Raw genomic sequence first — 20,378 nt, forward strand, 5'->3', positions numbered from 1 at the left:
TGGAAAAGCCACTTCTTGGCTGAACAATGAGCAACAGAATGAGATCAGCACTGGAGGTGAAAGCTGGAGAAATTTATCTAGGAAAAGGGGGAATTTCCTGATGGGGAAGGTAGTGGATCCTTGGAACAAATAAGCAAGGGATGTGGTGCCTCCCAGAGCATTTGAATTCTAAATAAGGACTGGAGGTCAAGCTGGATAATCAAAACAGTCCCTGGTGACCTTAAAATCTATATATTCAGCAGTCTCTTGACCTTCTTCAATTGGATAAGATAAGCAGATGGAGCTTCTCCAGCGGTTCCACATAAGGCAGATTTCCCAGAACTTGAATGAACCTTGCAGCATCTTTCTGAGCCTTCTCCAATTCTTTTACCCCTTTTGAAAGCCTGGGCACCAGAAGAAGACACCACACGTCACTGGTGTTCTCCCCAGTGTCTGTATTCAGCTCCCTGCATCCAGTTGCTATCTCCCCGTATCTGATCAACTCAAGTTCAGGAAAGCACAGCAGAAGGGAAAGTGTAGAAGTAAGCATGAAGTGGTTATAGAAATTGGCTAACCAGATGGTGCAGGCCAGCAGCACTGAGAGTGGAAACATGATAAAAACTGAGATCAGATATGTGATGAGAGGCAGAGCTTTGTGGGAACAGATAGCTTTGAGGTGAATGCAAAGTACCCACCAGTTTACCCTCCCTGACAGCCTCAGCTAACCCTCTGCCCAGTGGTATGTTCACAGCCCACAGCAATCTCTGCTGGCTGGAGGTGGCAGAAAATGATTTGTGGCCCTCCTCAAAAATGTGAAGTCTGATTTTATGGGGGGCTGCCACAGTGGAAAGCATCTGTGACCAGTGCAGCTTTGAGGAGCAGAAACTGGTGGTAGGGACAGCAAGACAATGTCCTGCAACAATAAAGACTGCAAGCCAGAGGTTCTTCATGCTTGGGCAGCCTGCATCCAACTTCCCCATATAGTAGGAAGCACCATGCAGTTCTTTGACCATTCATCACCCTATTACTGTGGGGAGCCTGCCTTACTGAAGGGGGGCTCAGGGAGCCCAGCAAAACTCCCAGGATTTGTAAAGGGGCTAGTACAACAGGTGCTGTCCATAGCTTTTCATAACAGAATCTGTGGATCATCCTTACTCAAGCAACCTAGAAACCAAATCCCCAAGGATACGTTCATTCTTTAGTTATGGTTTTAGGGTTGGTCTCAGCAGTGATAGGAACAAGTTCCCTTCCTTTGGTCCCACTCGGGCGCTCCGCGGCTTCAGCGTGAACGGGAGTTCTTGTTCACGGGGAGGGTGGTTCAGGTGATCAGTCTGATCCGGCCTACACTTGTGATTCTTCCTTTGGAGTTCTGCAAGTGAGGTTACCTCCAAATTGAGACTGTAGGTTACAATTTTTATTGGGTGAGTTGCCGTCTTGGGCCCCTCCTACCCAAACCTGTCACTACTCCCAAATTTGGGCTCAGATGTTTTACCCAAGAGATTCCTTTCCTGGGTCTTCTTTGGGAAATTTTCTGTACCACTGCTGTGACCTCTAGTGCCAACCCCCTTCCAAAAGTCCCTAGGTTTTGATCTCTTGGAATGTTTACCTAAGGGTCACTTTTAGGTTAACTTTGTTAAAGGCCCCTAGAGATAAAATTCAAAAACCAAGACATTCAGCACGTTCACTGCAAGGCCTCTAAAGATAACATTGTTGGAGCTGAAAGTGCATGAACCTTGGGACTAGGTACAGGCATTCAAAAAGCGTGAAGTGGAATCAGTATCAGTTTTCTGTAAATGGAATAGTTCAGACTGGTAGCGAACAGAACACACATTCACCCTTTAGGGAGGGTTGCAAATCTTAGACCAGGTTCTGCCATTTTTAAACCAGTCTGTGCGTGTTGAACTTCTGTTCTATTATGGGTATAAACTGGTTTTGGATCACTTAAACTAGTAAAGGTGTAATGTCTGTACTTGGCATGGATATTGTAATCCATGTCATTTGGCCCAGTGATGATGTGGTCTGCACTGATGTTGGGACACAGAAGGCATTTGGGTCCATTGTAAGGCTTTGTGCCATGGTAAGACTAGAAAGCCTGTTGCTTGAGAAATGTCATTTGTGGTTGGAAGGCTGTCTGTATGTAAGGATTAGTTTGTCCCCCATGACTACTTTGAGATGATCATCCTTTTACAGGAAGGTTTGGATGTCATTGATGATATGTCTGTGTTCCAGCCAGGGTCTATAAGGTATATATAGACAAGGAGGTGTGTACATATATACACACATTTAGGTAAGTGTACATAATATGAACAGGGGATGCAGTAAGAAATAGTAGAAGTGAAGGAGGAGCGTGGTACACAAAGCGGTACATGAATCCACTGAGATAAGGTTTTAAAGGTTTACATGATAATACAAAAAAGTGAAGCCAAGTGTGCAGGCCTGTCTCTGTGCTTAAATATAAGTTACCTTTCAGAAGCATTAGAATTTTAAAAAAGGGAAACAGAAATTAGTGACTGAGGACTTTCTGCTACGACCACTCAGCTAGAAAAGTCCTACAGTCCATCCTTATAGCCATAATCTGACCTTTTTTTTATTTTTTTGGTGTGGGGCATGGAGGGAGAAGGGGAATCAAAATGAGGGTGCACCAGTATAGATTTTTTGAGCTGATACTGATGCTCAGTTATTAACGACCCATATTGTCAATACCAATCCAATTGCTGATATGCAGCCCAGCAACTTGGAGAGCAGCAACATCAGGCTGGTAAGTCTGTGGGGAGGAAGGGGCATGGGGGCAGATCGAGGCCCCCACAGTGAGGGAGGGAGTGGGGCTGGGGCAGGGGCAGATTCTGGTGCTGCACATCCAGGGTGTGGGGCATAAGACAGAACCTTGGCTCATCCAGGGGCACAGGGGATGGGGAGCAGGAGTTTATGACCATTTGACCTAGTCATCCCTTGGGGCGCTCTGGTGAACAAACGTTCCCCCAGATCCTGGTGGTCACCCCTGATAAACTTATAGGTGGCCATCAGATCACCCCTGAGCCTATGCTTTTCCAGGCTAAAGAGTCCCATGGCTCTCAGCCTGTCATCGTAAGATCTGTTTTCCTGACCTCTGATCATGCGCGTGGCTCTCCTCTGGACTCTCTCAAGCTTCTCCACATCCTTTTTGAATTGTGGAGCCCAAAACTGGACGCAGTACTCCAGCTGCGGTCTCACCAAGGCCGAGTACAAGGGGAGAATGATGTCCCGGGATTTGCTCGAGAAGCATCTATGGATGCAAGCCAGCGTTTTGGTTGCTTTATTTGCCGCAGCATCACATTGCAGGCTCATGTTCATCTTGTGGTCAATGATGACCCCTAAGTCTCTTTCTTCTGTAGTGCTATCCAACGTAGCACTGCAGAGCCTATAAGGATGCTGCAGGTTTTTCCTCCCAAGGTGGAGAACCTTGCATCTTTCGCTGTTAAACACCATCAGGTTCTCGTCTGCCCATTTGCAGAGCTTGTCCAGGTCAGCCTGGATCACCCGCCTATCTTCTGGCGTGGATGCTTTGCCCCAAAGTTTGGTATCATCAGCGAACTTGGCCAGTCCACTCCTGACTCCAATGTCCACATCATTAATGAAGATGTTGAACAGAATGGAGAGCCTTGAGGGACCCCACTGGTCACAGGGCACCACGATGAGTGACTGCCATCAATTACAACCCTCTGGGTCTGACCACGGAGCCAGTTTCCCAGCTAGCGGATCGTGGTGGAGCCAAGGCCACAACTGGCCAGTTTGGCCAAGAGGTGATCATGGGATACCAGATCAAAAGCTTTTCTGAAGTCAAGATATATGACATCAATCTCTTCTCCCTCGTCCAGGTGATAGGTCACCTGGTCGTAGAAGGAAATGAGATTGGTCAAACAAGACCTACCCGCAACAAACCCATGCTGGCTACCCCTTAGGATGTTAGCCTGGGCCAGTCCCTGAAGGATGGCCTCCTTAATAAACTTTTCTAAGATCTTCCCCGGGATAGAAGTCAGGCTAATGGGCCTGTAGTTAGCCGGATGGGACTGATGAAAGACTGACGCAAAGTACCTATTTAATAGGTTGGCTTTTTCCTGGGCGTCAGTTGTCAGTTGCCCCATCTGGTTTAGCAGGGGTCCAACGTTGCCCTTGCTTTTCCTCCAGCTCCCCACATATCTGAAAAAGGACTTTTTGTTGTCCTTGATGCTTGAAGCTAGTTGGAGTTCAGTTGTGGCTTTGGCTTTCCTGGTTTGGTCCCTGCAGGACCGGACCAGTGCAGAATAATCCTCCTTGGAGGTGAATCCCGTCCTCCATCCTTTGTAGGCTTTCCTTTTTAGCCGTAGGAGGTCCACTAGGTCCCTGGAGAGCCAGGAGGGCTGCTGTGCCTTCTTGCTGCCTTTCCTCCATGTTGGAATAGATTTAGCTTGCGCATTGAGGATCGCTTCCTTGAGAAGCAACCACTCTTCTTGAACTCCCATCTCCCTGGGGTCATGGTCCCTAAGGGCCTGACCGACAAGCCTCTTGAGCTTGTCAAAGTCGGCTTTTCTGAAGTCAAGGACTTCTGTGTTGCTGACTGACTTGCCAGGTTTACAGCTGATGGTGAAGGTGATCAGCTCGTGGTCGCTGTCACCCAGCTTCCCATCGATCACTAGGTCGCCGATTAGGTCGTCCCCAGTAGCCAGTACCAGGTCGAGCAGCGCTTTGCCTCTTGTTGGCCCACAGACTTCTTGAGTCAGGTAGAGGTCATCCACGCACGAGAGAAAGCTTTGCAACCGCTCGGATTTTGCTGAGTGATCTTCCCACGAGGTGTCCGGGTAATTGAAGTCACCCATGACAACCAAGGTCCTGGAGCAAGCGGCCTCAGTCAGTTCCCGGGCGAACTCCTGGTCAAGCTCAGGACTTTGAGTGGGAGGTCTGTAGTAGACTCCCACCGTTGTGTCCCCTGTGCTGTTTTTCCCACGGATTTTTACCCAGAGGGTCTCTAGCTGTCCATGCTGGTCGCCAACATCAGCTTGCAGGGACATGTAGCTTTCCTTCACATAGAGACCTATACCCCCGCCCCTTTTGTCAACATGATCCCTCCTGTACAGGGTATAGCCCTCTATACCCGTGGTCCAGTCATGGGTGGAGTCCCACCAGGTCTCCCTTATCCCAATGACGTCATAAGTTTTTGCACTGAGCAGGAGGACGAGCTCCTCCTGCTTGTTGCCCAGGCTCCTGGCATTAGTGTACAGGCAGGCAAGTGTCCCCTTGGGGGCTCTTGCCTTGCCCACAGATTGTGCCAGGGCTGGGGCAGGGGTGGGCTCCCTTAAGTGCCTTGGTCTGCTGGCTTTGCAAGGGTTGCTCAGCGGGCCAGCAGTGGCGGTAGTCCCCCATCCCCCAGCAGGCTTAGTTTAAAGCCCGGTGGAGCAGGTCAGCCAGCCTGGCTGAGAAGAGCCTCCTCCCCAGGGGAGAGAGGTGGAGGCCATCTCTTCCCAGCAGCTCGCTGCCTCTCTCGCCAAAGAGCGGGCTGTGGTCATGGAAGCCAAAGCCTTCCCGATGACACCAGCTCCGCAGTCTTTGGTTCACTGCGTGGATCCTCCTCTCCCTTCTCAGCCCATAGCCCGAGACTGGGAGGATCGACGAAAACACCACCTGAGCTCCCAGACCCCTAAGCCCCGCTCCCAAATCCCTGTAGCGCCTCATGATCTGGCTCGGGGTGCTTTGAGCCGTGTCATTGGTGCCCACGTGAATAAGAAGCATGGGATAGTTGTCTGTGGGCCGGAGGAGCTCTGGGATCCTCTCCGCAATGTCTCGGATGCGGGCCCCTGGGAAGCAGCAGACTTCCCGGGCAAAGGGGTCGGGGCGGCAGATTGCCCCCTCAGTGTTGACTCCCTGCAGGATGGAGTCTCCCACAACAAACATCTTTCGCTTTGACTTGGGGAGCGTGGGGGCAGTAGCTGTGGTTGAGCCTGGGTTGCCTGCGGGAGCTGGCAACTGCGCAGGCTCTGCTGGGGCTGCAAGAGGTGCAAACCTGTTGCTAAGCTCCGGCGAGGGGGGGGCCTTGGTGCGGCGGGCCTTCGGGCCCTTGACCACCTTGGTCCATGCCCCTGACTGGGCAGAGCGGGAGGTCCCAGAGTCCTCCTTAGTCCTGGAGGGAGACTTAGTCCTGGATAGGATTAACTTTAGATTAATTGTCCTTATATAAAAAGAAACACAACAAAATAAACAGTCAAAACAATTATAGTCAATAACAAGATAAGCACTCAAAGCAAAATCTTCACTGTAATACTACAGCAGTACACAGATCACTGGAGAAAGGCAAACCCAGCCCTTGTTTTACACAGAGGAATAATTCATTGAGAGCAATAGACAGGGAAGAGTGGAAATAGAGCAGGAGGAGGGAGAATTTTCCCTTAAGGGCCCAGTCAACAGCATGTGAAGGGCCTGCCAGCCGTGGATAAGTGCCTGAGAACAATTCTGCTGCAGCTTTAAATCATCTTCCCCTGAATTATGTCACTGCCTACATGGCTAATTATGTCAGGATGTGCTCAGGGCTCCAGGATGCTGTGATAAGGATGGAGCTGTCCCAGAATGCTGCAGACTCTGCTTTTAGAGTTATGCACAGCTTGCTCAGGGGGAGTTCACAGTGTAAGGGATGATTTCTCTAAGTCTGTTCCCCTGCATTTGCTATTAGGCCTACAGCCAAAACTTCTCTTGGCCCCCTCCACAGCCCAAGCAGGTTGCAATGAAATCCAGACATACAAGGGAAATGTGTCAGGCTAGCAGACATTTCTGTTGTTTATCTGTTGTCTAATGCAGCAACTGGTATCCAATAATGGTATCATAGCTCTGTCCTGGCTTTGCCCTGCCAGAAAATCAGGGGTCACAAGTTGCTTATGCTTGAGTAAATCAGGAAAGGAGTCTGGGAGCACTGCTGTGAATCCAAGAGGATCAGAATCCCTAGCAGTCACATTGCCGTTCAGCAGGAACCACTACCTTTTCCCCTGAATTGACCTGACTCAGTATACCACCCACCTCACCACAGTGCAGTCATCCTCACTGGCTGGGAAAGCTATGAAGATGTTGCAGGGGTCAGGCAGAAGTGGAGTACATACCACCAGATAATAGTCCTCTTTCCTTTTACTGTCCTGACTCCACTTACTTTATTTTTGAATCCAACCATCCAGTGCTCAGCACCGGATGCTCCAGACAGGGGCCAAATAAATTGCTCTCACATCCATAGAAACTTCACATATAACTCCACATGCTCCTTCTCCTGTGAGACTGGCTTTCTGAGGACGGGACCAGAGACAATTGAGTGTACAGCCCTGGGAACCTGGACAGGGAGTCCTCCACATTGTAAAGGTACAGTACTCCCTACATAAAGCAGAGATAGCAGAGATGTCTTGACATAGTGCTTCGCAGATCCTGGTAGAAACCACTGAGGAAATAATTGTCAGAGTAGGCCTTAGACAGAAACATTATTATACCAAAATCAAATTGAGAAGATGTTGGAACTTTGTCTTGAGCCCTTCCCCCTCTGTCCCTGCCAAAGCCTGCAGCAACTCAGTGGCCTCTAAAGTAGCCTAACTGAAGCCCTAGGCTGCTGCAGACATTAAGGAACAATAATCAGTGGAGAATGCAGGAGATCACCAATAGACCTATAACAAAACAAAGAGAAGCAAGAAGCATTTTTGCACCAAGAGCATCTGTGGCAAGCCCCTGTGTGTAGGACACAGGAGGGGCAGACACTTGACACAATTCCTGTGTGCAGTATTTACTACTAATTGTAATCCATAGTAAATTTGCTTTTTGGTAAGGGGTGAACATAAAGGGTGCTCACAGAAGTGACATCTGTCTTGCAATTGGCCCCTTGACAGTGCTCTGTAGACATGGTGTGACACATATGCACAGCAGCAGAGAGCTTTAAAAATGGCTAATCGTGTGAAAAATTAATTCTCATTGAATGAAGGGTCAGATGAAGACACTTCAAAGTGGAGTGCCTTAGGTAATTTCTGTGATCTCTGCCCGCAATAGGGGCATTGCTGTCCCCATTGCTGTCTGCAGGAAGAAAGGGGAGGATGGGGGAGGGAGAGAGAGCTACAGGCTGGGGTATGCCCAGCTTGAGCTGGGGGAGGGGATTGGAGCCCCCTCCACCCTCTGACCACCTCCCAGCCCCCTCCTCCTCCAGCTCAGCCTGGGCAAACCATAGCCCACAGCTCCCTCCATCTCCCCTATCCCCCTTCCCTTCCTGCAGACAGCACTGGAACTGAGAAAAGCAGGGGGGCAAGGGCAGTGCTAGGGGAGAGAAACTGCAGGTAGGCAGCTCCTTGCTGGATCAGTAGCAAAGTAGAGCTCAATTCTGCCCTCCCCCCATCCCCAACCCAACAGTGAATGTCTGTTGGGTTGGAGGGTCACTATCTTATGGCACTTTCTGTGAAGTGCCATGAGTTAAAGCAGGGAGTGCACGTCTGTCAGCGCCCAACAATCACAAACTGGATTGCTAAAGTAGGTGCTATTACGGACCTTGACCACTAGATATCAGGGAGTTGGTTCCAACAGAGCACAATTCCTCCATGAAATGCCAATGAGGAGGGCAGGGGTGACTAACCTGAGGCAGGTATGCCACAAGTGCATGAGTAGCTTCCACATGTGATATGTGATAGACTGGGGAGGGGACAGGCAGCACAATGGCAGATAGGGCAGAAACCAGAAAGCAGAGTAGCAGATCAGTCAGGGAGCACAGGGCAAGAAGCAGAAAACAGAACAACAGATTAAATAAGGTAAGAGATGGAGTGGCACTCAGGGACAGTGTAGGGCTCATTTGTGGTGCATTTACCAAAAAGACTGGCCTCCACTGGACTAGGGAAATAGACATGATACATTCTTCACAGTAGCTTTCCCACATAGTAAAATTACTACAAGTTTTCCAAGATGTAACTTTATCCTGCATTTAAGGGATTTACTGTGTCATAAGTAGGGCCTGACCTAAATCACGGTTTCATGGATTTCATGGAAACTGCAGAAACAGCAGTGTCCACTATCATGGCAATCTCCAGGAAATCCAGCATCAGCCACAATTTCCCATTAAATCAATTAATAATAAAAAAAAAAGGACTAGCAGGGTAGGGTAAGTAAATACGCCCTTTGCCAATCAGCAGTGAAGGGCGAGGCAAATAAAGTGGTAGGGAAGTAGACTGAGTGAAAGCTTCTGTCTGAGTGAAAGACAATCAGCGGTGAGAGGCTGGCCACCGCAAAATGCCCATGAAATCACGCTGCACACCATGAGCATGTCTCTAATTTTAGGGCTCTATTCTGCTTTGGCTATATCTTACAGTCAATTTCTAAAGTCAGTTGTGTGTGTCTGCACCCAGGCGTGCCAGAAAGGGCACCTGGTGAGGAAATGAAATGCAAAGATATTTGGCTTAAATACTCAAAGCATTTTTTTTGGGGGGGGTGGGGGGGATGTCTTGCAGAGTCAAACAAGGAATACTTACCTCAATGAGATGCAGTTGCAGGGGAATGAATTCACTGTTCATTGCGAGTTTGCTGTTTTCATGAAAATACATCATCCAGATCTGATTAGAACATTTTCCCTGTGTGTCAGATGTGACGGCTAAAACCAAAGACATTAATAAGCAGTAAATATGTGCTTCTTAGGGGCATTTAGAATTTTTGTCTGATATAGGCTTGTATTTTTGTAACCCACAAATGTAACTTGTAACTGTTTGTGGAACCGACTAGGCCTCAAAGACAAAGCTATAGCTGTGAAATTAGCTGACTTAATAGTTCTGTCTTGCTCAGAATTTAGCCTTGATGATGATAAAAACTGTATTCAACTGCCTAGCTTATCCAGCACATTCTAGGAAAGAACATCTCAAAAAAGCATAGTCAGAGAATTCTAAAGGGGCTAGATTTAGGCGGGGTAGTGTTAATTACATACCTGAAGATGCTGTGTTGCAATCTGCTTATTGGATAAACCAAGTCTGGGTAGTAACCTTTTATAATAATTTTAACACCTTTTAATCCCATAGGGTAAGCTATAAAACAAGATTGTGAATGGCCCTAAGGCCAGCAGATTATCATAAGACTAGGTATAAAAAGCGTGTGCATCAGGTGACCAACAGAAAGGAGGGAACAGGATGAAAATTGCTATTCCAAGCCCTGACTCCGGACTACCAGTGTGAGTGAAGATCAGCTCCTGATCTAGGGACCTTCCCCAGTAATCCTTCGGACAGCGTCAATCGGGGACGCCTGACTTCGCTAGAATCACCTGGCGCACACCTGGCATTGAGGGACTGCCAATAAGTTGCCAACCCATGTCTGTCTATTTGTTGTTTTAAACAGCCCAGGGGCTTATATTCTCACAGTACCTTGCTGGCCTGTGACAGATTGATCTATTTATCTGTTGTTATTATCTGTTATTATTTACTATTACCTCTTTAATATTGCATTATTTGCTTATTGCATTTATCTATCTGGTAACTGGTGTGTGTGTGTGTAAGCTACAATAAATTTGCCATTGTTTTACTCCCAACTCTGCCTCCTTGATCCCGAACCAAACAGCCAAGTGGCTACATTTATACACTCACAGTACCCAGCTGGCCTCTGACAGTCGAATGAGCCTACAATGACTTTGCCATAATACAGAAATGAGAAATCAAACTAGATTTGGTTTCCAGTTGCTTCTCCAGCTACATTTTGTGATGTCCATATTATATAAGCCCCACGTGATATTTCTGACTGTCATTTCCTCCAGGCTTCTCCCTTACACATCTCTGCTCTCCTATTCCAGCCATCAGTTGCCCAGCATTGGATGTCCCAGACTGGAGTCAAATAAATTGCTCTCACATCCATGGAAACTTCACATATAGCTCAATATGCAACTTCTCCTGTGAAGCTGGCTTTGTGCAGATGGGACCAAAGACGTTGGAATGTACAGCCCTGGGGAACTGGACAGGAAGTCCTCCACTCTGCAAAGGTAGGGGCAAAGCATTCACATTGGGATGTGTGGAGGGTATATCAAGGACCTGGTGCTAAATCAGGCGCCCCTTTCTGTAGAGGCCAAGCCTTTTGCCAGTGCTGGGGAGGAGAGTTGTTGTGCACAACAGTTGCGGGAGTCAGGAGTAGGTTCCTGAGATCTGGAGTAGGTGTGAAACAAAAGGCTTTAGGAAAAGAACGTTATCACTGCTATCCCCCAATGCACAGTGGCCCTTGGCACTGCGGCCCTTAGCATGGCCAGACTCCTGCCTTACAGAGCTCTGCTTCACCATTCCAGCTGTCAAATGCCCCACGCTGGATGCCCCAGACAGGGGCCACATGCTCTGCTCTGATCTGCATGGAAACTTCACATATAACTCCACATGCTCCTTCTCCTGTGACATGGGCTTTGTGCGGATGGGACCAGAGGCAATTGATTGTACAGCCTTGGGAACCTGGACAGAGAGTCCTCCACATTGTAAAGGTACAGTATTGCCTAGAGACAGCAGAGCTGTTTTGCCATAGTGCTTCTCAAATCCTGATAGAAACCACTAAGGAAATCATTGTTAGAACTGGCCTTAGACAGAATCATTATGCCAAAAGCAAATAGAGAAGGGTTTGAACCTTGGATTAATGTCCTCTCCCCCCCCACCCACCATCCCCTAAATCCTGCAAACAACTCAGTGGCCTCTACAGCAGCCTAACTGGAACCCCAGACTGCTGGAGACATTAAGGAATAATCATAAATGGAGAATGCAGGAGACCACCTATAAACCACTAGTAAATCAAAAAATACATCATCCAGATCTGATTAGAACATGTTCCCTGTGAGAGGAATGAGCCCATAACGACTTTTCTGTAATGCAGAATTGAGAAATCAGACCAGATTTGGTTTCCAGGTGCTTCTGCAGATAAGTTTTATGATATTCATATTTCTTAAACCCTCCATGGAATTTCTGAGCATCTTTTCCTCCAGGCTCCTGCCTTACACATCTCTGCTCTGCTATTCCAGCTATCAAGTGCCCGGCATTGAATGCCCTAGACTGGAGTCAAATGACTTGCTCCCATGTCTATGGAAACTTCACATATAGCTCAATATGCGACTTCTCCTGTGAAGCTGGCTTTGTGCAGATGGGACCAAAGACGTTGGAATGTACAGCCCTGGGGAACTGGACAGGAAGTCCTCCACTCTGCAAAGGTAGGGGCAAAGCATTCACATTGGGATGTGTGGTGGGTATATCAAGGACCTGGTGCTATATCAGGCATCCCTTTCTGTAGAGGCCAAGCCTTTTGCCAGTGCTGGGGAGGAGAGTTGTTGTGCACAACAGTTGCGGGAGTCAGGAGTAGGTTCCTGAGATCTGGAGTAGGTGTGAAAGAAAAGGCTTTAGGAAAAGAACATTATCACTGCTATCCCCCAATGCACAGTGGCCCTTGGCACTGCAGCCCTTAGCATGGCCAGACTCCTGCCTTACAGAGCTCTGCTTCACCATTCCAGCTGTCAGGTGCCCCACGCTGGATGCCCCAGACAGGGGCCACATGCTCTGCTCTGATCTGCATGGAAACTTCACATATAACTCCACATGCTCCTTCTCCTGTGACATGGGCTTTGTGCGGATGGGACCAGAGGCAATTGATTGTACAGGCCTGGGAACCTGGACAGAGAGTCCTCCACATTGTAAAGGTACAGTATTGCCTAGAAACAGCAGAGCTGTTTTGCCATAGTGCTTCTCAAATCCTGATAGAAACCACTGAGAAAAACATTGTTAGAACTGGCCTTAGACAGAATCATTATGCCAAAAGCAAATAGAGAAGGGTTTGAACCTTGGATTAACGTCCCCTCCCCCCCGCCATCCCCTAAATCCTGCAAACAACTCAGTGGCCTCTACAGCAGCCTAACTGGAACCCCGGACTGCTGGAGACATTAAGGAGTAATCATAAATGGAGAATGCAGGAGACCACCTATAAATCTCTAGTAAATCAAAAATTACATCATCCAGATCTGATTAGAACATGTTCCCTGTGAGAGGAATGAGCCCATAACGACTTTCCTGTAATGCAGAATTGAGAAATCAGACCAGATTTGGTTTCCAGGTGCTTCTGCAGATAAGTTTTATGATATTCATATTTCTTAAACCCTCCATGGGATTTCTGAGCATCATTTCCTCCAGGCTCCTACCTTACACATCTCTGCTGTGCTATTCCAGCTATCAAGTGCCCGGCATTGAATGCCCTAGACTGGAGTCAAATGACTTGCTCCCATGTCTATGGAAACTTCACATATAGCTCAATATGTGACTTCTCCTGTGAAGCTGGCTTTGTGCAGATGGGACCAAAGACGTTGGAATGTACAGCTCTGGGGAACTGGACAGGAAGTCCTCCACTCTGCAAAGGTAGGGGCAAAGCATTCACATTGGGATGTGTGGTGGGTATATCAAGGACCTGGTGCTATATCAGGCGCCCCTTTCTGTAGAGGCCAAGCCTTTTGCCAGTGCTGGGGAGGAGAGTTGTTGTGCACAACAGTTGCGGGAGTCAGGAGTAGGTTCCTGAGATCTGGAGTAGGTGTGAAAGAAAAGGCTTTAGGAAAAGAACATTATCACTGCTATCCCCCAATGCACAGTGGCCCTTGGCACTGCGGCCCTTAGCATGGCCGGACTCCTGCCTTACAGAGCTCTGCTTCACCATTCCAGCTGTCAGGTGCCCCACGCTGGATGCCCCAGACAGGGGCCACATGCTCTGCTCTGATCTGCATGGAAACTTCACATATAACTCCACATGCTCCTTCTCCTGTGACATGGGCTTTGTGCGGATGGGACCAGAGGCAATTGATTGTACAGCCCTGGGAACCTGGACAGAGAATCCTCCACATTGTAAAGGTACAGTATTGCCTAGAAACAGCAGAGCTGTTTTGCCATAGTGCTTCTCAAATCCTGATAGAAACCACTGAGAAAAACATTGTTAGAACTGGCCTTAGACAAAATCATTATGCCAAAAGCAAATAGAGAAGGGTTTGAACCTTGGATTAACGTCCCCTCCCCCCCCTGCCATCCCCTAAATCCTGCAAACAACTCAGTGGCCTCTACAGCAGCCTAACTGGAACCCCGGACTGCTGGAGACATTAAGGAATAATCATAGGTGCAGAATGCAGGAGGCCACCTATAAACCACTAGTAAATCAAAATACATCTTCCAGATCTGATTAGAACGTGTTCCCTGTAAGAGGAATGAGCCCATAACGACTTTGCTGTAGTGCAGAATTGAGAAATCAGACCAGATTTGGTTTCCAGGTGCTTCTGCAGATAAGTTTTATGATATTCATATTTCTTAAACCCTCCATGGAATTTCTGAACATCATTTCCAACCAGGCTCCTACCTTACACATCTCTGCTCTGCTATTCCAGCTATCAAGTGCCCGGCATTGAATGCCCCAGACTGGAGTCAAATGACTTGCTCCCATGTCCATGGAAACTTCACATATAGCTCAATATGCGACTTCTCCTGTGAAGCTGGCTTTGTGCAGATGGGACCAAAGACGTTGGAATGTACAGCTCTGGGGAACTGGACAGGAAGTCCTCCACTCTGCAAAGGTAGGGGCAAAGCATTTAAATTGGGATGTGTGAAGGGTATATCAAGGACCTGGTGCTATATCAGGCATCCCTTTCTGTAGAGGCCAAGCCTTTTGCCAGTACTGGGGAGGAGAGTTGTTGTGCACAACAGTTGCGGGAGTCAGGAGTAGGTTCCTGAGCTCTGGAGTAGGTGTGAAACAAAAGGCTTTAGGAAAAGAACGTTATCACTGCTATCCCTGTAGTGGAGGAGTCCTTTGCACCAGAACAACTGAGTGCCCACAATCCTGATACAACAGGCACCGGATTTCTCATTCCTGCAATCCCAGCCCTGCTCTGATTCAACTTCCCTTCGACACAGTAAATAACCTGGCTCTTGGCATCCCCCCCATTAGAATAGCCTTCTGTATAGCCTCATCTTCTCCATCAACTGCCCCTTACACTTTTCTTCAACCCATGTTAGTACCTAATAGCCCATTTAATATCAACATCCTAGTTCATTATTCTTTCGACATACCACATAGCGCCCATGTTTGTAGCATGCAATCCTCAGAAACTCAGCTTGCATCAATCCAGGACTCCAGCTCCAAAACACTTAATCGTATCACCCATCACTTACCATCATCTCTCTCACAACAATGTCACTTTGCCACCACAAGCCCCTCTCTTGGCACTGCATGCTGGCATCTCCCATCATTTCCCCACAAATTCCTCACAGTGCAATGCTTTACTGTTTTAGCTATCACATGTCCAACATTAGACAACCCAGACTGGGGCCACTTTAGCTGCTCTCATATGCATGGACATTTCAAGTATAACTCTACATGCAAATTCTCCTGTGAGACCGGCTTTGTGCAGATGGGACCAGAGATGCTTAAGTGTACAGCCCTGGGGACCTGGACAGATACTCCTCCACTCTGTAAAGGTAAATACACAGCATTCATTATGAGCTGTCTGAAGTGTATATCAGTGGTCTGATGCTATACCAGATGCCTCTCCCTATAGAAACCCAAGTCTCTGTCAGTGCTGGGGAAGAGAGATAGCATACAATGACTGCCAGGGGCAGGGGATGGAGATCTGGGACAGCCCCATAAGGAAAAGCTTTCAAGAGAAGGCTGTGCCCTAGGAAGAGAGCAGGTCTGGTTCTTGACTCTCTTCACGTTGAGTTGTCACTTCCCTTGGAACAAAGCAGGTGCACCACAACCCCTACCATGGCAGCTCCTGACACTACAATCCTTGCCACCCCATCCCTGCCCCCATCAGCCTCTCCCTGAATACAATGAGCAGCCTGCCTCCTGGCCCATTAGTCCCCTGTCTCTTCACTAACCCCAAGTCCATGTCCCTGGCACTTAACATATCAGCACCATTCCTAAGCCACCCAGTTCTAGTAGCTCCTCTCTGGCATTTGACCACTTTTGTTCATGCTGTCACCTGATCCTCTGCAGCCCTGCCACCCCCAGCACCTCATGCTTAGGCCTCTACACCGCTATCCCCCAATGCACAGTGGCCCTTGGCACTGCGGCCCTTAGCATGGCCAGACTCCTGCCTTACAGAGCTCTGCTTCACCATTCCAGCTGTCAGGTGCCCCACGCTGGATGCCCCAGACAGGGGCCACATGCTCTGCTCTGATCTGCATGGAAACTTCACATATAACTCCACATGCTCCTTCTCCTGTGACATGGGCTTTGTGCGGATGGGACCAGAGGCAATTGATTGTACAGCCCTGGGAACCTGGACAGAGAGTCCTCCACATTGTAAAGGTACAGTATTGCCTAGAAACAGCAGAGCTGTTTTGCCATAGTGCTTCTCAAATCCTGATAGAAACCACTGAGAAAAACATTGTTAGAACTGGCCTTAGACAGAATCATTATGCCAAAAGCAAATAGAGAAGGGTTTGAACCTTGGATTAACGTCCCCTCCCCCCCCTGCCATCCCCTAAATCCTGCGAACAACTCAGTGGCCTCTACAGCAGCCTAACTGGAACCCCGGACTGCTGGAGACATTAAGGAATAATCATAGGTGCAGAATGCAGGAGGCCACCTATAAACCACTAGTAAATCAAAATACATCTTCCAGATCTGATTAGAACGTGTTCCCTGTAAGAGGAATGAGCCCATAACGACTTTGCTGTAGTGCAGAATTGAGAAATCAGACCAGATTTGGTTTCCAGGTGCTTCTGCAGATAAGTTTTATGATATTCATATTTCTTAAACCCTCCATGGAATTTCTGAACATCATTTCCAACCAGGCTCCTACCTTACACATCTCTGCTCTGCTATTCCAGCTATCAAGTGCCCGGCATTGAATGCCCCAGACTGGAGTCAAATGACTTGCTCCCACGTCCATGGAGACTTCACGTATAGCTCAATATGTGACTTCTCTTGTGAGGCTGGCTTTGTGCAGATGGGACCAAAGACGTTGGAATGTACAGCCCTGGGGAACTGGACAGGAAGTCCTCCACTCTGCGAAGGTAGGGGCAAAGCATTTAAATTGGGATGTGTGAAGGGTATATCAAGGACCTGGTGCTATATCAGCTGTCCCTTCCTATAGAAGCCTAAATTGTTACCAGCACTGGGGAGAGAGTTGTGGGGCACAACAGGTACAGGAAGCCAGGGGTAGGCTCCTGATATCTGGAGGAGCTGTGAAACAAAAGGCTTTTGGAAAAGACCATTATCACTACTATCCCTGTAGCTAGAAGGGTCATTTACACCAGAACAAGTGAGTGCCCCACAATCCTGGCACAGCCACCACTGGTTTTCTTACTTCTTCAATCCCATCCCTGCTCCCCTTCACCATCCCCTTGAACACAGTGAACAACCTGGCTCCTGACACCCCCCACCAGAGCAGCCTTCTGCATATACTGACCTTCTGTGTTAACAGCTTCTGGCACTTAACTGGTCAACCCACATTGGACCCGTCTACACAAGATGCTTAACTGCGCAATAGCGTAGTTTACTGCTAACTAAGCATGTGTGTCTACATGTGCACATGCTTACTATGCCTTAAACCTTGCTAATCGTGCATAAATTTGCTACCTGCAAATGCAAGTATCACATTTACTTTTGATTAGAAATGGCACAGTAGCATGCATGTAAATGACTGACTCTGAGCAAATATGCCCCCAGTCAGCCATCCACGAGGGGGTGGAAGATTGCTCCCTGCCCTCGGGAACTGTCTACTGCCAAGGTGAGCTCTGCTACTTTGGTACAAAGCAGGTGCATCACAACTCCTACCATGGCAACTCCTGACACTACAACCCTTGCCAACCCATCCCTGCCCCCATCAGCCTCTCCCTGAATACAGTGAGCAGCCTGCATCCTGGCCCACTAGTCCCCTGTCCTTTCACTAACCCCAAGTCCATGTCCCTGGCACCTAACACATCAGCACCATTCCTCATGCACCCAGTTCTTCTAGTAGCTGCTTTCTGACGTCTGACCACATCATTCACACCGTCACCTGATCCTCTGCATCCCTGCCTGCCCCCAGCACCCATGCCATAGGCACTTAGCAGCCCATCACTAGGGCTTAAACCTCTACACTGCATCCCCTAATGCACAGTGGCCCTTGGCACTGCAGCCCTTAGCATGGCCAGACTCCTGCCTTACAGAGCTCTGCTTCACCATTCCAGCTGTCAGGTGCCCCACGCTGAATGCGCCAGATAAGGGCCACATGCTTTGCTCTGATCTGCATGGAAACTTCACATATAACTCCACATGCTCCTTCTCCTGTGACATGGGCTTTGTGCGGATGGGACCAGAGGCAATTGATTGTACAGCCCTGGGAACCTGGACAGAGAGTCCTCCACATTGTAAAGGTACAGTATTGCCTAGAGACAGCAGAGCTGTTTTGCCATAGTGCTTCTCAGACCTTGACTGAAATCATTGAGGAAATCATGGTCAGAGATGGCCTTAGATAGAAACATCACAGGTTTCCCTTGCCAACCATGCTTTTGCCACCCATGGTTCTGAGTATCCATGCTTAATATTCTATATACCATTTTGGCTACCACAGTATACAGTTTAAAGTATACAGTTTAAAGTAACCATGGTTTCCTGTGGCCATGCATCAGCCCACCACCTGCTGTTTTGCCCACGAGCCTTTTGTATTGCCAACCATGGTTTTGCCAACCACAGGAACTTTCAGGAACCTAACCCGAGCGGTTAGTGAGGGAAATCTGTATTACACCAAAAATAAATACAAAGAGTGTTTGAACCTCCATGAAATACCTCCATGTAAGTCCTCCATGAAATACCATTGCCTAGGGCAGGGGTGACCAGCCTGAGGCAGGAGTGACAAGTGCATGGGTAGCCTCTGCATGTGACATGCGATAGATCGGGGAGGGGACAGGTAGCACAATGGCAGATAGGACAGAAAGCAGAGTATTAGATCAGTCATGGAGGACAGGGCAAGAAGCAGAAAACAGAACAACAGATCTAACAGGATAAGAGACGGAGTGGCACTCAGGAACAGTGTAGGGTTAATTTTTGGCCTCCACTGGACTAGGGGAACAGACATGATACATTCTTCACAGTAGCTTTCCCACATAGTAAAATGACTACACATTTTCCAAGATGTACCTTTACCCTGTATTTGAGTGATTTACTATGTCATAGGGCTGTACAGCACACGTCTGCTTTGCTTTGATTGCACACTGCAGTCAGTTTATGTAGTAAGTTGTTTGTTTCTGCTGCCCGTGTTTGTCAGTAAAGGCACTTGGTGTGGAAATGATGTATCAGGATATTTGGTTGAAAGGCTCAAAGTGATCTGCCCATAGAAGTGGGGCTGGACCTGATGATCTCACAAGGTCCCTTCCAGCCCTAAACTTCTGTGAATGTTTCATAGTGTGTACTTGAGTCAAACAAGGGATATTTAACTCAGTGCGTGTGTCTACATGTACATCTGATCCAGGATCAGTTTACTTGCAAGTAAACTACGCACAAGTGAAAGTTCCTGAGCAGGTGTCTACACGTGCAGGGAAGCAGAAACGGATTTGCTGCTAATGGCAGCAAACTGCTTCCACTTTCTGGGGCCCCACAATGGGCCCCTGCTGCTAGTTGGGGGAGCTCTAGTCTCCCCCCAGGTGCTAGCCCAGGGGCTGGCAGGGATCATCATGCCAGGAGACAGCTGTCTCCTGACCAGGACTGGGACATTGTACCCTACCCTGATAGAAGGGGGGGAGCTGCCTGCTGCCCAGGCAGGGACAATGTCCCCCTTCCCAGCAGCAGAGTGCTTTTGGTCCTGGCTCCCCAGTCAGGGTCAGGGGACTTGGAGGCAGCTGCAGGGGACGGGTCAGTCCCAGCCCCCTGCCCTTTTCCACTGGTGTGGTAACTAGCAGCTAGCTTGCTGCTAGCTGCCCCACTAGTTAATTGGGGAGGGGGCTGGGAACTACATGGCTCCTGCAGCTCTTTAAAGCCCAGTGCCTCAGTCAACAGTTGCAGAAGGCCAGGAGTAAGTTCCTGAGATCTGGAGTACCTGTGAAGCAAAAGTCTTTTGGAAAAGACCATAATCACTACTGTCCCTGTAGCAGGTGTGATAGCAGGCACCCTTTCCATAGGAAGCTAGATCTTTGCTAGCGCTGGAAAGGAAATGGTTCTGTACCAAAATACAGCTTGAAAGCTTTCTGAAAAGAAATAAGTTCTTCCCCTTTCCTGTCAAACTGTAAAAAAAAAATCATGCTAATCAGTTTTTAAGGAACTATAACTATTTCAATCATGGGCTGTTTTTGTGCCAGCTGCTACCCAGAACCTGTATTGAGCTGCATTCTTGGACAGCCTGGTAGTGCCCCTCCATGAAAAACACTAGGTACAGTCTTTCTGTGTGTGTTGTCTATGTCTTTGGCTTGGCTGCATGAAACTATCCCCTTCATATCCAGGGAAGA

General features: G+C 48.3%; 1 protein-coding gene across 4 annotated transcripts in view; it reads left to right on the forward strand.

The window, feature by feature from the left end:
- Nucleotides 1-20,378, forward strand: part of LOC149863940 (P-selectin-like) — a 41,700-nt gene that overhangs the window by 12,947 nt on the left and 8,375 nt on the right. For 3 of the 4 annotated variants that reach the window (XM_090048957.1, XM_090048958.1, XM_090048960.1), the window contains exons 6-16: nt 10,757-10,942; nt 11,240-11,425; nt 11,954-12,139; nt 12,437-12,622; nt 13,146-13,331; nt 13,629-13,814; nt 14,339-14,524; nt 15,240-15,425; nt 16,075-16,260; nt 16,785-16,970; nt 18,129-18,314. In XM_090048957.1, coding sequence (XP_089905083.1) covers nt 10,757-10,942; nt 11,240-11,425; nt 11,954-12,139; nt 12,437-12,622; nt 13,146-13,331; nt 13,629-13,814; nt 14,339-14,524; nt 15,240-15,425; nt 16,075-16,260; nt 16,785-16,970; nt 18,129-18,314 — 2,046 coding nt within the window. The remainder of the gene's footprint in view (nt 1-10,756; nt 10,943-11,239; nt 11,426-11,953; nt 12,140-12,436; nt 12,623-13,145; nt 13,332-13,628; nt 13,815-14,338; nt 14,525-15,239; nt 15,426-16,074; nt 16,261-16,784; nt 16,971-18,128; nt 18,315-20,378) is intronic. The other variant, XM_090048961.1, reaches the window with a different exon arrangement.

The sequence above is a fragment of the Crocodylus siamensis genome, chromosome 5 (assembly GCF_052110815.1).
Source record: "Crocodylus siamensis isolate JL-2025a chromosome 5, ASM5211081v1, whole genome shotgun sequence".
In the NCBI taxonomy this organism is placed as follows: Eukaryota; Metazoa; Chordata; order Crocodylia; family Crocodylidae; genus Crocodylus; species Crocodylus siamensis.